The sequence below is a fragment of the Callithrix jacchus genome, chromosome 13, assembly GCF_049354715.1.
Source record: "Callithrix jacchus isolate 240 chromosome 13, calJac240_pri, whole genome shotgun sequence".
Lineage (NCBI taxonomy): Eukaryota > Metazoa > Chordata > Mammalia > Primates > Cebidae > Callithrix > Callithrix jacchus.
Window position 1 is genome coordinate 17,135,445 of NC_133514.1, and position 15,393 is coordinate 17,150,837.

General features: G+C 36.1%; 1 protein-coding gene and 1 long non-coding RNA gene across 8 annotated transcripts in view; one reads left to right on the forward strand and one right to left on the reverse strand.

Moving 5' to 3' along the window:
• The window catches only part of LOC103787459 (uncharacterized), a 426,173-nt gene that overhangs the window by 203,035 nt on the left and 207,745 nt on the right, over window positions 1–15,393 (forward strand). The gene's annotated exons all lie outside the window — the stretch shown is intronic.
• ADAM28 (ADAM metallopeptidase domain 28) overlaps window positions 1–15,393 on the reverse strand; it is a 72,321-nt gene that overhangs the window by 13,924 nt on the left and 43,004 nt on the right. For 5 of the 6 annotated variants that reach the window (XR_004732669.3, XM_008979111.5, XM_002756867.7 and 2 more), the window contains 5 exons: window positions 10,706–10,836; window positions 9,489–9,666; window positions 8,089–8,178; window positions 4,779–4,974; window positions 1,163–1,265 (listed from right to left, as the gene is read on the reverse strand). Coding sequence is in view for 5 of the 6 variants with exons in the window: in XM_008979111.5 (XP_008977359.4) it covers window positions 1,163–1,265; window positions 4,779–4,974; window positions 8,089–8,178; window positions 9,489–9,666; window positions 10,706–10,836 (698 nt within the window). In the remaining variant the exon portion in view is untranslated. The remainder of the gene's footprint in view (window positions 1–1,162; window positions 1,266–4,778; window positions 4,975–8,088; window positions 8,179–9,488; window positions 9,667–10,705; window positions 10,837–15,393) is intronic. The other variant, XM_008979110.5, reaches the window with a different exon arrangement.

Consider the following 15,393-nt stretch of genomic DNA (forward strand, 5'->3'; position numbering starts at 1 on the left):
AGGAGTGAGAACATGGGATGTTTGCTTTTCTGTTCTTGTATTAGTTTGCTGATAATGACGGTTTCCAGTTTCATCCATGTCTCTGCAAAGGACATGAACTCATCCTTTTTATGGCTGCATAATATTCCATTATGTATATGTGCCACATTTTTTTTTAATCCAGTCTAATTGATGGGCATTTGGGTTGGTTCCAAGTTTCTGTTATTGTAAAGAGTGCTGCACTAAATATACATGTCCATGTAACTTTATAGTAGAATGATTTGTAATCTTTTGGGTATATACCCAGTAGTGGGATTGCTAGATCAAATTGTGTTTCTAGTTCTAGATCCTTGAAGAATCATCACACTGTCTTCCACAATGGTTGAACTGATTTATACTCCCACCAACCATGTAAAAGCATTCCTATTTTTCCACATCCTCTCCAGCATTTATTGTTCCCTAACTTTTTGATTATTGCCATTGTAACTGGTGTGAGATGGAATCTCAATGTGGTTTTAATTTGTATTTCTGTAATGACCAGTGATGATAAGCTTTGTTTCATATGTTTGCTGGCTACATAAAAGTCTTCTTTTCAAAAGTATCTGTTCATATCCTTCACCCACTTTTTGATGGGGTTGTGTTATCTTATATATTTGTTTAAGTTCTTTGTAGATTCTGGATATTAGCCGTTTGTCAGATTACTAGATTGCAAAGATTTTCTCCTATTCTGTAGGTTGCCTGTTTACTTGGATGAATGCTGTACAGAAGCTCTTTGGTTTAATTAGATCCCTTTGGTCAATTTTGGCTTTTGTTGCCATTGTTTTTGGTGTTTTAGTCATGAAGTCTTTGCCCATGCCTATGATTCCTGGACAAATTTCTAACCAGACCCATTCTTTGCTGCATGTTCCATCACAGCCATTCATTCTGTTCAACAATGACTGTGCTTGATGTCATCTGAAGCACCCACCATGAGGTACTCAAAGAAAGGACCCATTTCTTATTTGTCTTTTAGACTCAGCAACGAGCCCACAACATGGCATATAGAAGTCACTCAATAAATGTCTGTCAAATGATTGAGGACCTATTTCACTTTCCCTTTACCTGGAGTAAGTTAGAATGTGTAGCTGGGAGTGTACCATTGCTCTAGTCTGTGAAGCAGAAAGGTTCAGAAAAGGCCACTTACTTTGCTTTGCAGGAAATGGGTGTGCCGTCCACTTTGCCACAGTGCCCGTACTTTGACCCGCCTTCATTCCTGCTGTAACATGACTTATCTGCAACCTCAGTTCCTGGGACCAGGTACAGCCAGTAGGAAAAAGTAAATATATTTTTGAGAGTCAAGAGATATTTGAAAAGAAAAGAGATTTTAAAAATTCAGTACTGACAAAGGATTTATAAAATACAAAACAAGAAAAATACTATTTTAGCATACTTCCATTGGCCACTCCTAGAAACACAGGCTACAGTAATTTGGTATCAAATGAGCTGGCTTGAATTGTAAATAAATGGTCTTTTAAGTCATCTATTATTCCACAATAAACTCCTACTATGTACCAGGTACGAAAATAAGCATCCCACATTTCATGTCTCAGGTAAGCTTCCTCAGATCTCCATCAGACAAAACACACTGGCGAAGAGCTCAGGCTTTAAGCAAGACTGAGTAATTGTGTGACTATGGGCAACGTCTTAACCCCTGAGTTTTCTAATCTGTAAAGTAAGGATAAGTATATATAATTATGAATGTATACTTTACCTTGTATTTACACATAAATGTGTATATATACATATATATAATAGTACCTACCTCAAATAGTTGTTTTGAAGATTAAATCATTTGATATAGGTGAGCTACTGAGATCAGTATGTGGTCAGCAGTACATGGTTGACAAATACTAACCATTTTTATTACTATTCTCAATTTACTAATAAGGAAAAAGAATCCTATTGAGTCACACAGAGAGACCTATGCTCCTTCTCTGTGCTGAGGTACCCCCTCTTAAAGATCAGTAAGTAACTCTGTCTTAAACATTTGGAAAATTTGAATCTAGCCTTTGACAAATAGCAAACTAAGTGAAAAATAAGCAAATACCTAAGAAGATAGTTTATTATTTTTAACAAATACTTTAAACCTGTTATGATGACTTGTAAACTCAAAATATTTTAAGTTAATTTCATTTTTCAATGTGCAAGATGATAAAATGAGTTTTGTTACCGTTTTTTTGATTTGTATTTTAGTAAAATTTATAAATTTTTATTAGACAATATCTACACAGAATAAAAGAATCATTAGTCATGAATAATCAGGGGAAAGCATTATATTCCTAATCTGAGACTTCAGAGTTACTGCTGCTATTATTGCAGAATGTATCTCATATATCTGGCATCATGCTATTTTACAACTTATTTCTTGCCAGTTAAAAATATGCCTGTCCTTTCCCTAGGCATTAAATTGTCTAAAGCATCACAGCTGTAAGAATTGCATTGAATTAATATAGTTTAATGTATTTAATTCTTATTTTTTGGATTTTGAGATGTTTTTCAATTATCCGCTATAATTAAAAAATGCTGGCTGAAAAATCCTCATGAATAAATGATTTCTGGGTACAGTTGCTAGGAGATGGGGTACAAAATTTTTTTTAAATAAGTTTTTTAAAATTTTGTGTATGCATTTTTCTCTCCGTAAAGATTGTGCTCATTTTTATATTCACGAGCAGTGTATGAAGGGAGTTGTTTGATCACGTTTTCACTGACACTGAACATTAACATCTGTAGCAAACTTTTGCCAATTAGCAAATATAGAAGATTAACTTGTTTTCATTCAGGTTTTGTATATTGCTGGAGAGTCAAAATGATTTTAATTTCGACGACATATTTGTATTTCTTCTTCATGATGAATGGCCTGCTTATGCCATAGCCGTATTTTCAATACTTGGAATTACAACTGATTTTTAGGAATGATTCGATGCCAAAAAGAATTATTTTAAAATTACTTACAAAGTTACAAGACTTTTCAAACTTTCCAGATTAATTTAAAATAAAGGCATAATCCTCTGTGAATTGTAAAATTTGGAATTTTATTTAGGCAAATTGATGTCTCTGGTCTTTTATAATGGCAGTCTTTAAATGTATGATTGAAGAGGTCTTCTTCATTTCATGATCGGATAAAGATGGTCCATGTTAATTCAGTAGACAATTTTGAGCTTTTTACTAAAGCCAGGTACTGTGCTAGGAAGCACTGGGAATACAGCTATGAGCAGCAGACAATGCCCTGTCCCAGGAAGTTTACAGACTTGCAGAGGAGGGTAATCATAGAGTCTGACAAAGGGAGGTAATAGTTAATATTATTTGCAGTTAATATTTACTGCAAGATAATAAAGGCGATGCTCAGAACTTCACCTCTGTGCTAAAGACTTTCTTTCTCCTGGTTTTTGACTTATATCGAAGTTAGCCAAGGAAGCATGAGCCTCGTAACCAGCAAAGTCAGTTTTGTTTCCATCTTTAACCTTGCACATTCACGAAGTTTAGCAGGATTCCTGAGTCCTGGTTCCAGGACACCAGTGAGCTTCCTGACATACTAATGGTATTGAGCTTTGCTCCTCAAATTATCTCTTAACCCACTGCAGTCAAAGACTGAAGAGTTTACAGGAAGGTTTTTCTAGGGCTGTGTCTATTAATTTCCCAGGTTCCTTGTTTTCACAGTGCATTGTAAGTCAAGAATTTTTGTTGATTTTCTCAATCTTGTTTTAGCTGTATTTTCAGGAATTATAAAAAGTTTCTGGTATGCAATGTCCCCTTTCAAATATTTTTAGGAATATGTAGATTTTCTTTATTTTAAAATATTGTTTCAGTCATTTAAGCGGGAATCTGAAACTATTAGGAAGGGGGTGTGGCAAGAAAATACATATACACAATACACATCATATCCAGAAAGTCCAAATAACTGTTTTTTTTTTAAGTTGCCTTTTTCTTTTTTTCAAATTAGATTTTGTATCCTTTGACCAGCATTGCCCTACCTCCTCCCTGTCACCCCCTGGAAACAAACATTCTACTTTCTACTTCTATGTGTTCAACTTTTTTATATATTTCACAAATAAGCAAGAAATTTATATGATCTAAAATTGCCTTTCTAATAAAGTTATTTAATACTATTTAAATTGTTCAAATTTTCAGGTATCTCTTTAGATTACACTTTCATTTTTCAAGTTTTCTTCTTGGTGAAATTAGAGAATATGGTTTCTAAAATTCTGGTGTTATGGACAAAGTGAGCATTTAACAACTTTCAGTTTTCTTGATCGCCCTTCTGCATTTCCAGAGTTCTTCTTTTTTTCCACCTTTCCTTATTTCTGTCCCATCCCCCAGTACTTGTTACACACACACACACACACACACACACACACACACACAGAGAGAGAGAGAGAGAGATTTCCAAGGGTTTATGATCTTAGAGTTGCCAGATTAAAAAAAAAAGGAAGAAAAAGGACACGTAGTATAATCTGAGTTTCAAATAAATAAATAATTTATATTAGTATAATCACACCTCAAATATTGCATGGGATATACTCATACTAAGACAAAAAGTTGTCATTAATTTGAAGGTAAAATTTAACTGAGCCATCCTTATTTTTATTTGGTATATCTTAGCAACCCTAAAATCAACCTCAAGTCTTAAAACCATTCCATGATTTTGAGCTCGAAGTTTCTAAGAAGGATAGGACAGAATGGTCCTTTGGCCATGATTAAACACTGTCATCTGAGATAATTTTTCTTCGCACATGCACAGAGGAAAGGGTTTGTCCTCCTACCTGGTCCCCACAGCTCTGTGCACTGCTCCTGCAGTGTGGGGCACGCCCCCATCAAGCAGTAGCCCTTCCCCTGATGGCAAGGGAAGCCATTGACTTGGAATCTATCATCAGGACAATTACCGGATTTACCATCACACATTTCAGGCAGGTCGCACTCATCTTTTGCTGGTCTGCACACCATCCCAGCCTTTTTAAACTGTAGAAAAACAAAAATAGAAGTCTTTTTCTTTCCTACCTGCTTTACCCTAATATCTCAAATCAACGCATAATATTTTCCATTCTGGCCTTTTGGGGCATGGTAGTTGGAGGTGTGATTTCATTTCAGTTTACGTTGTTATTATAAATTAAAGCCGTCCTCTGTTACATCACTTCTACCTAAGTTGTGTGTGTCACCCAGGTTGGAGTGCAACAGTGTGATCTCAGCTCACTGCAACCTCCACTCCTGGGTTCAAATGATTAACGATTCTTCTGCCTCAGCCCCCCAAGTAGCTAGGATTACAGGTGCACACCACCACACCCAGCTAATTTTTGTATTTTTAGTAGAGATGGGGTTTCACCATATTGGCCAGGCTGGTCTTGAACTCCTGACCTTGTGATCCTCCTGCCCCAGCCTCCCAAAGTGCTGGGATTACAGGCATGAGCCACCACACCCAGCCTATGCCCTAAGTTTTTAAGCAATCAATATTTCTGAATTTGTACTACAAACACTAAGGAAACATAATGTAGAAAGTACCGGAAAAATACAAGCAACGACTTAGATATAAAGAAGGGAGTTATTTCTCCCTTTGTTGAATGCATCTCTGTCAGGAACTCCAAGGAAGGTTAAATCTGCAACTTCAGAGATTTACTGGTAAAGTGGATCTTTGGTATTCTAGGAGATAAGCTTACAAGCCACCACATCAGCAGGATCAGACTTTCCCAGGCCTTGAGTTTCCTAATCCTTAATTCCTTTTATTGTAGGTTGAGCTGTTTCCTTTCCACTAACTTCTTCCATAGAATGACTTATCATGAGGGAGAAATAAACAAATATTTACTTGATAGGTTAACTCAGTTGTAATCAATTTCTGCAAATCTTATTCTTTCTTGTTCTGAGAAACCTTAGTAAAACAAATTCTGCAATTCCTATAAAACTGAGAAAGCATGTTTGCTTTTTCCTCTTTCTAACAGGAGCAGATAGGTTTTCACTGCATTAAATAACTTAGAATATCTTAGTACCAGTGACAGAATCCAATCCAAATTTTAGTGCAAGCCGGTGAGATCCTTCAAATTCAACCCATGGCTCCAGCCAGACCATGTCTAACCAGATACCAGACAAACCATGCTTGTATCTTCTCTTCTGTCTTTGCTGTTTCTGTGCTCTCATTTGGAAATTCTTTTCTTTTATGACTAAATCCCTTTTGTCTAAATTTTTTCAAGTCCATTTGAAAGCCCTTTTCCCCACCAAGGCTCCTCTGACCTCTTCAGTGCAAATTGCCACTTCTGTTTCTTTCCTGTGCTTGGAAAGAGTTGAATTCAGATTTAGGTCACGGGGATTTGAATCTTGGCTCTGTGAGTGTCTGAGTGCTGAACTTTAGAATAGATTTAATCTCTCCGAAACTCCCTGTCTTCATCAAACATCTGCTTTACAAGGCCATTGTGAAAGTCAAGTGACAGTTTATATAAACAGTTTAATATCTCATTATGCTATGAACATGGCCACTGGATCACACATTATATTTTCATCTGTTTCATGTATGCATGTCATTGCCCTAAATAAACAGTAAGAAACTGGATACTTTTATATGTACCGTAATCTCTAACAAATAACATTTCCTAAACGCTCTTTGAATACTACTTAAGTTCTCAAATTTACTCCCTTTTGGATGCCTTCATTTCTTTTCTCTCTCTGACATTAAAAACAAAATAACCAAATATTTCCTATAACCTGGTATACCATCTGCACATTCATACTGCACTGATAAATCATTTAAAATGTGTGAAATTCTGTGCTAGGTGAAAGTGAAACAGTCACTTGCCCTTAGCAATTGATATAATTATGGAAACAAACAAATCCTCAACATATAGAATGATGATAGGCAACAACAAAGTTAAATACTAAACTTGACCTTGAAGGACAAGTCAGAGAAGCACCACAGAGACCGTGACATGTCTTATTTCAAAGATTGAAGATAGGGACACCCCACACTACTCAGAATAAAACCTCTTCCACCACACACATTACTATAGACAGATAAAGTCAGTTTTGTGAGATTTGACCTGAGAAAGCCATGGAGCATGAGAAACAGCAGCAGAAAGGAGTAACTAGCATTGGCTTTGGAGCTGGTCACACTTGGGGTTATCCCACTAAACAGTGGCCATGTTTATTTTTACATTTTTTATTGTCTATATTTAAGGCGTGCATGATTTAATATACCTATACGTGGTGAAATGTGTACTACATATGTACACCCATGTGCCCACAAAAATAAAAAATAAAAAAATTTTTTTTATTGCATTTTAGGTTTCGGGGTACATGTGCAGAACATGCAAGATAGTTGCATAGGTACACACATGACAGTGTGTTTTGCTGCCTTCCTCCCCTTCACCCACATTTGGCATTTCTCCCCAGGCTATCCCTCCCCAGTAAAAAAATTTTTTAAATGATTACTATAGTCAAATTGATGTACTGGTCTCTTACATAGGGGTGTGTGTGTGTGTGTGTGTGCATGCGTGCATGTGTGTGTGTGTGTTGAGAACACCTGAAATCTCTCTTAGCAAATTCCTGATACACAATACAGTATTAATACCTATAGTCATGTTGTACCTTAGCTCTTTAGCCTTATTCATCCTACGTAAGGGTGACTTTGTCCCTTTTGGCCATCATCTCCCCCTTTCCCCAGCCTCCTTGCCCTTGGTAAACACGATTCTACTCTCTGTTTGTATGTATTCAACATTTTTGGATTCCACATGTAAGTGAGATCAGTATGCAGTGTTTTTCTTTCTATACTGGCTTATTTCACTTAGCATAACGTTCTCAGGTTTATCCAGGCTATAACCAATAGTGGACGTATTATTTTGTTCATTTTCTACTCTGCATTTGTCCTCAGAAACAAATGAAATAATCTCTACATGAAGGGTCATTGGAAGATTAAAGAGGCCATGTATATTAAGTACTTGGTACTTAATAGAGTAAGTGCTTGGTAAATAGTAAATATATCATTTCATAGAAAGAAAAATATTGCACTACATATTCAGTTAACATAATCACTGAGATGTTGTTATACAAAAATGTGATAGTAGTTATTAAAAGAGAATAAAATAATAATTTTACTTGGCATTTTTCACAACATTCTCCGAAGGCACATTGAAAACTTGCTTTGATTTTGCATGTTTTAGTATCACAGCATATATTGGTACATTCCTAAAAAATATGAGAAATATAAAGGCAACATTACATTTCGGTCCCTGTTCAGCACAATTTGTAACATAATATATTCATCAGGCACATGTTACTTTCATGAAGTTTGAATATGACTTTTTCAAAATTAAAGACAAAAAAAATTAGAAAACCTGAAATTGTGGAGCAACTGATGGTTTGCTGTTTATGTCAGTTCCACTTACACCATTTTTCTATTAACTACTTCTATCAGTTTCCAATAATATTAAGGAAAGACCTTTTCTTTTTGGCAAAATATGAAGGAAAAAACACAGTTCTTAAGATTTGTGTAATTATAGAACATAATTCCTTCAACTCATCAGTTATGTATATATCTAGCAGTAAATCCAATTGCTAGAGTATCTACTGAAAAGCTAAAGATATAGCTCTTTATCTAATTTTAATACTTAATTCAACTGTGCTTGAAGCAAAAGACTTTGACTTGGTCTCTCTGCTTTGTTTCGGAATCCTGCCTGCACAAGGTATTAGAGAAAGTCCTCCCTCAAAAATGTTCTCTGTAGCTGTCTAGATTCCCTTAGAAGAGTGATAGTTTTAGAGTTATAACATTTTAGGCTTAAAACTGTTGTCCTTAGTTCAAGTATAATCATCAACCAGGACAGACTGTTTTTTCTCATAGAGTGAATGAATACATAATCAAATAAATAATCATACTTCAAAGTTACTGAAAGCCAATACCCTGAAGGCTTGACATATTACTTACATTAAGCATTAATAACATGGAAGCAGAGGTCCTATTCAAAATCCCAGCTGCCCCGTGAATAGGGTCAGGACAGAACTTGATGGTAATAACCTCTGAGTCCCAAAGCAGGAAGGACTACACCAGATCCCTGTGCTGGGTGGTCTTGGATTTCAGAGCTGGAAACAGATACATTTGAAACTGCATCTTGGCTCCTTCATTTGCCAGCCCAGTGACCTTGAACCACCAAGCTATGTGTACTCTGAGCACTCTCACAGTGCTGTGTCAATGCTTGGTGAGTCACAGTCACGTAAGAAACTTAAACTATTTCACTCAGAAAGGGAGGGAGGAGGACACAAAACCCAAGTTAGTAAATAGGCCTTAAAAAAGGAATGAGGACCAAACCCTGGGAGAAAAATTATCAAGGTCTGTTCAGCAGACAGGATTCCTTGTCAAAAAGATTTTCCTGGAAAATACCTCCAAATGGACATATCCAAAATGACCAAAAAACCTACAGTGTCATAGTGGGCCACACCTTCTTTTATCTTCTTAGTGATAGAAAAACAACTAGATCGTTTTAGAAAGTGATTGGCGGTACCTCAGAAGTCCCACAATCACAGTCCTCTCCCATTTCCACCAACTGGTTCCCACAAATCGGGGTGGATACGATATCTGTACGCAATGGAGCATTGAAGAGGCAATTTGATAATTTATCTTGAAAAAACTTGTCATAGCTGACACGGCTGCAGGAGCTGAAGTCTGTGGGTATATGGAAGCTGTGAAGATAAGGAAAGACAAACCGGGAATATATCCTGCTTAGCATATGGGAAGCAGTATCTGAAATTCGGCACAATTACACCCACAGCCTGCCCCAAAAGACAAAATCCAATCCACTGGGCCAGCTGCTGAATGCTGAGCTCATTTCCATGCCTCAATTAATCCACTTGTGTGGACACAAACACTTCCAACTTCATGAGGAAATATAGTCCTATTTCAAAATGTAGCATCCAGGCCACTTTTAGTAAAGAAAATGACTCTGACTTCTCCAGATAATCTTAGATCATTTTGGGGTTGTGAAGTCCTACAGGTAGCAAAATAATACTGATTTACATGTCTCAGAATTCACTTTCCTTTAGAGGAATTCCTATTGATAGGGTCTCTTCATCCCACATATAAAGATGAGATTTAAAACTCATAATGGAGGAGAAAGATAACTTAAGCTCTGTAACTGGCATGCAGCCATATGCTATTATGTGAAGGGGCTCTGGAGAATAACCCTAGCTTGAGTGGGCTGAGGGAGGAAATGAAAATAGAAAAGAGGAAATAAATAGTTTATAGAATGAGCTGTAGGAATAGAAAAGAGGACATGAATATATAAAAAAGACTGTGAGATTTTTAAAGATAAGGTTGCCTGAAAATTTTGCCTAAGTCAGGTTAGGAATGTGTGATGTCTTTTCATAGACTGTCTTCATTGTCCTATAAGAAGTTTCTTCTTTAATTAGATTTTCATTCTAGAACCCTTTTCCGACCACCATCTATTCTGAACTTAACGGAAAACCTGATAAATGCTAATAATATTTCTGAAGCCAGGTCTTATATAGATAAGATGACGATAAAATGATAAATTGCCCACAGAGCAAAGAGACAATATTTTTAAATTATGTCTTAGTTACTGAAAAGTGTTACAGATAGATGAGATATGCACTTATTTAATCACTCAAAAACTTGAACACGTTGTTGCAGATGTCCTAAAGAGTAGTAGAGCCCAGTGTGGATCAAAACCAGGGCTACACAGCATGCCCCAGACAGCCTTACCTCAGTGCTTTGTCCATCACACATCTTGTAGAAGGGCACTTGCAAGAATGGTTGTCATGAAACATTCCAAGGTTGTGGCCCATTTCATGGGCCATTGTCCCTGCAACTCTAAGAAGATTGTCACTGTGGTCCTAAGGGTATGAAAAAAGAAAAAGATACTCTGATTTTCAAGTGGACTTACAATTTACCTGCTCATGAGCTCGCGCTCTCTCTCGCCCTCTCTCTCTCTCTCCCCCCGCGCTCGCTCGCGCTCTCTCTCTCTCTCTCTCTCTCTCTCTCACACACACACACACACACACACACACACACACACACACACACACAACTAAGTAGAACTGAATGCACATCACAGTATCTATGGTCTGCCCATTGCTCTGTGAGTAGGTTCCTACAATGAAGGAAATTTTTCCAGCTTTCCTTCCATGAAAGATTATGGCAAATTTACATCTACAATGATAAGAAATAAGATTTTTTTTTAAGTGATCGATCTCCCTTCCCTATGACTTGCCTTTTAGAAGTCTTTGATACATTTGGCCATTAGGGATCTAAAATTGTTTTTCAACCTAGCACTTAGCTTTATTTGTATCTTTCTCAATTCCATTATTGCCAAGAGTAGACATGAGTCAGTTAAAAACCTCCCCCATTGCATGAAGTCCAGCCTATGGCCAACTTGATCATCAGATTGTTTCTGGCTTGAGGGGCTTGTGCTCAGCTCCAAGCTTGCAGATATATTAGAGCTTGCAGCTGTAAATCATCAGGAGCAATAAAACAATGCAGGAGAATCATTGCTGGTTAAGGAAACAAGAATCTGCCAGTAACATCCACCTATGGAAGTCTGATTCTCTTATCTGCTTCATCTCAAAGAACTAGATGTAAAGTTTGATAAGAGACAGTACAAGATTGGCAAACAAGGCACAGCTGTGTAAGTTGGGAAGTCGATACTTACACTCTTTATATTCTTTCATTCTTTTGAGATGAATGTGGTAAACTCTCCTAGATAGCAATATGGACCTCTCCAAATGGGGAAAAATGCAAGCCAGAAAGCCCAAGAAAAATTAAAATGTGTTTAGAGACTTTTCAGATTGTGTATCTGAATTTCCTTTAAATTTATGATTTCTTTCTTTAAATAACTGTTTTCCTAAATTAAATGATATATGCCCTCGAATGACCTCCATTCTGTCTTCCCCCTCTCTAAATCCTACGTACTTTTTGAAGTTCATCTTTTTTTTTTTTTTTTTTGGAGATGGTGTCTTGCTCTTGTTGCCCAGGCTGCAGTGCAATGGCGCAATCTCTGCTCACTGCAACCTCCACCTCCTGGGTTGAAGCAATTCTTCTGCTTCAGCCTTCCAATTACCTGGAATTACAGGTGCCCACCACTGCACCCAGTTACCTTTTTGTATTTTTAATAGAGACGGGGTTTTGCCATGTTGCCAGGCTGGTCTTGAACTCCTGGCCTCAGGTGTTCCACCTGCCTCAGCCTCTCAAAATGCTGGGATTACAGGCTGAGGTCCATCTTAATGCAACTTTTCTTGACCATGTTAATCTTCGTCAACAATCCTCTCTTATGAATTCCTAGCATTGTTTTCAATTCTGTAAAGTAGCACTAAGCTACCTACTATCTGTTAAAACTATTGCTTTAAGTAGGCAAGTTTCTCTTCCAATTTTATGGCAAGCTATTTCAAGTTTGAAAATATGTACTTTACTACTTCTGCATATCCATGAAGCCTATTATGAATCCAGACTCAAAAGATACTCACTAAAAAATATGTTAATTCCATTTCTACCTAGGAGGTAGAAACCTGGAAAGAACATTTTTACCCTAACAAGGACAAGGCAGATAAGACAACTATAACTTCCCTTGAATCCACCAGTAAGTTTGGCTTACAGGACATCCAAAGGTCTGTGAAAATATATTCAAAATGAAAGTAAGATAAAGCCTTCCTTAGACAGACAAAACTGAAAGAATTTACTGTATTATAAGGCATATTTTAAAAATGCCCTTGAAAGGACAAAATATATAATACTAGATAAAAATTTGGATTTTTATAGAGAAGTAAAGAGTGCTTGCTCAGAATGCAATAGTGATGGTAAATATAAAACTTTTTTAAAAATCTATTTTAAGTTCATAAGTACAAGTACAGGATTGTTAAGTAGATAAACTGTGTCATGGGGTTGTTTTGTGCAAATGAAAACTATAATTTTAAATTGCAATGAAAGATGGATCTCTAAAGCAGAACTAGTAATGTATCATGTATTTTTGGTGATATAAAGTTAAACATATGATAATAGCACAGTAGACGGGAAGGAAGAGTTAGAGACATACTCTTAACAAGTCTGTATATAACATGCAGCAGTGTACAACTTTTTCAAGCTAAACTGATGGGTAGAGATGTATGATTAAATCCTCAAGTAACCATTGAAAACAGTGTTATCAATAAAAGGTAAAAATGGAGACAAATACAATTATTTTTAAAAATTGCTTTTTTCTCCTTAAGGCCAAAAACCAGAGAGTACATGAAATAGAAAACACCAAGAGGGAACATTTTTAATTCAACAATGTCAATTGTTATATTACATATAAATCAACTAAATTTAACAAATAAAAGACTGTCTGTCAGATTCGATGAAACAGTAAAACCCAAGTACATATAATTACCAGAAATCTTCTCTAAACATAAAGAAATACACAGATTAAAAAGTAAAGGATGTATCATCCTACATTAGTCACAAAATGTTGAAATAACCATAATATCCAACAAAATAGACTGCAAGGAACATTTTACAGATACATACTTCAGGATCCTGACATGATGAAAGGGTTAATTTTCCAAGAAGACGTAACAACTAGACTTAGCTATACAACTACACGTATCTATCTAACAACAGAACTTCAAAAAACATGAACTAAAATCTTAGAGGATTGAAAGAAGAAACAAGCAAACTTATAATTATACTTGGTTACTTCAATGTTCTCTAACCATTAAAATTTAAATGACCCAAATAATACAATAAATTAACTCGACATGATTGACAATTATAGAAAACACCATTCAGCCACAGGAGATAATTATTTTCTAGTCTATAGGAAGCATTGACCAGGATCAAACCTCAAAATAACTACAAATATTAAAATTCTATGAAGTATGTTCCCAACCCCAACAGAATTAAACAGAAAATCAACAATAGAAATTAGTACAGCACAGTTAAATGTATGAGTCAAAGGAGATTGAAAAATATTTTGGAACTAAATAAAAATAAAAGCACACATATATAAATATCTTGCATAAGCAGTGCATGCTGGGAAATCGATAGCATTAAAGAATACATTTGATGTAGAATAAGTAAAAGGATGGAAATAAAAACAGAAATCAATAAAATTGAGAGCAGAAAAATGTAGAGAGCACCAATGAAATCAAACACTGCTTTTTCTTTAAAGAAGATCAATAAACTAAGAAACCCCTAGTCAGACTGACCACAAAAAAGGACACGCAATAATAGGAATGAGAGAGAGAGGATGTCATTTAAAAAATTGGCAAATATTGAATGAATAAAACAGGATATTAGCAACAGATTTTTGTCATCTTTAATAAACAGCTTTCTTTAAAGACATGAACTGCCAATGTTCACTCAAACAGAGATAGACCTGAATGGAAGAAATTAAATGTGTAGTTAAAAATCTTTCCAAATTTTAATGATCGCCATTCTGACTGGCCTGAGATGGTATCTCAATGTAGTTTTGACTTGCATTTCTCTAATGACCAGTGATGATGAGCATTTTTTCATATGTTTGTTGGCTAATGTATGTCTTCTTTTGTAAAGTGTCTGTTCATATCCTTCGCCACTTTTGAATGGGCTTGTTTGTTTGTTTGTTTTTTTTTTTGTAAATCTGTTTTAGTTCTTTGTAGATTCTGGATATAAGCCCTTTGTCAGATGGGTAGACTGCAAAAATTTTTTCCCATTCTGTTGGTTGTCGATTCACTCTTAACTACTGTTTCTTTTGCTGTGCAGAAGCTGTGGAGTTTGATTACATCCCATTTATCTATTTCGGCTTTTGTTGCCAATGCTTTTGGTGTTTTGGTCATGAAGTCCTTGCCTATGCCTATGTCCTGAATGGTTTTGCCTAGATTTTCTTCTAGGGTTTTTATGGTGTTAGGTCTGAAATCTTAATCCATCTGGAGTTAATTTGAGTGTGAGGTGTCAGGAAGGGGTCCAGTTTCTGCTTTCTGCACATGGCTAGCCAGTTTTCCCAACACCATTTATTAAACAGTGAATTCTCTCCCCATTGCTTGTTTTTGTCAGGTTTGTCAAAGATCAGATGGTTGTAGATGTGCTGTGTTGCCTCCAAGGCCTCTGTTCTGTTCCATTGGTCTATATCTCTGTTTTGGTACCAGTACCATGCTGTTTTGATTACTGTAGCCTTATAGTATAGTTTGAAGTCCAGTAGTGTGATACCTCCTGCTTTGTTCTTTTTGCTTAGAATTGACTTGGCTATGTGGGCTCTCTTTTGGTTCCATATGAAGTTTAAGGTGGTTTTTTCCAGTTCTGTGAATAAAGTCATTGGTAGCTTGATGGGGATAGTGTTGAATCTCTAGATTACTTTGGGCAATATGGCCATTTTCATGATATTGATTCTTCCTATTTATGAACATGGAATGTTTCTTCATCTGTTTGTGTCCTCACTTATTTTG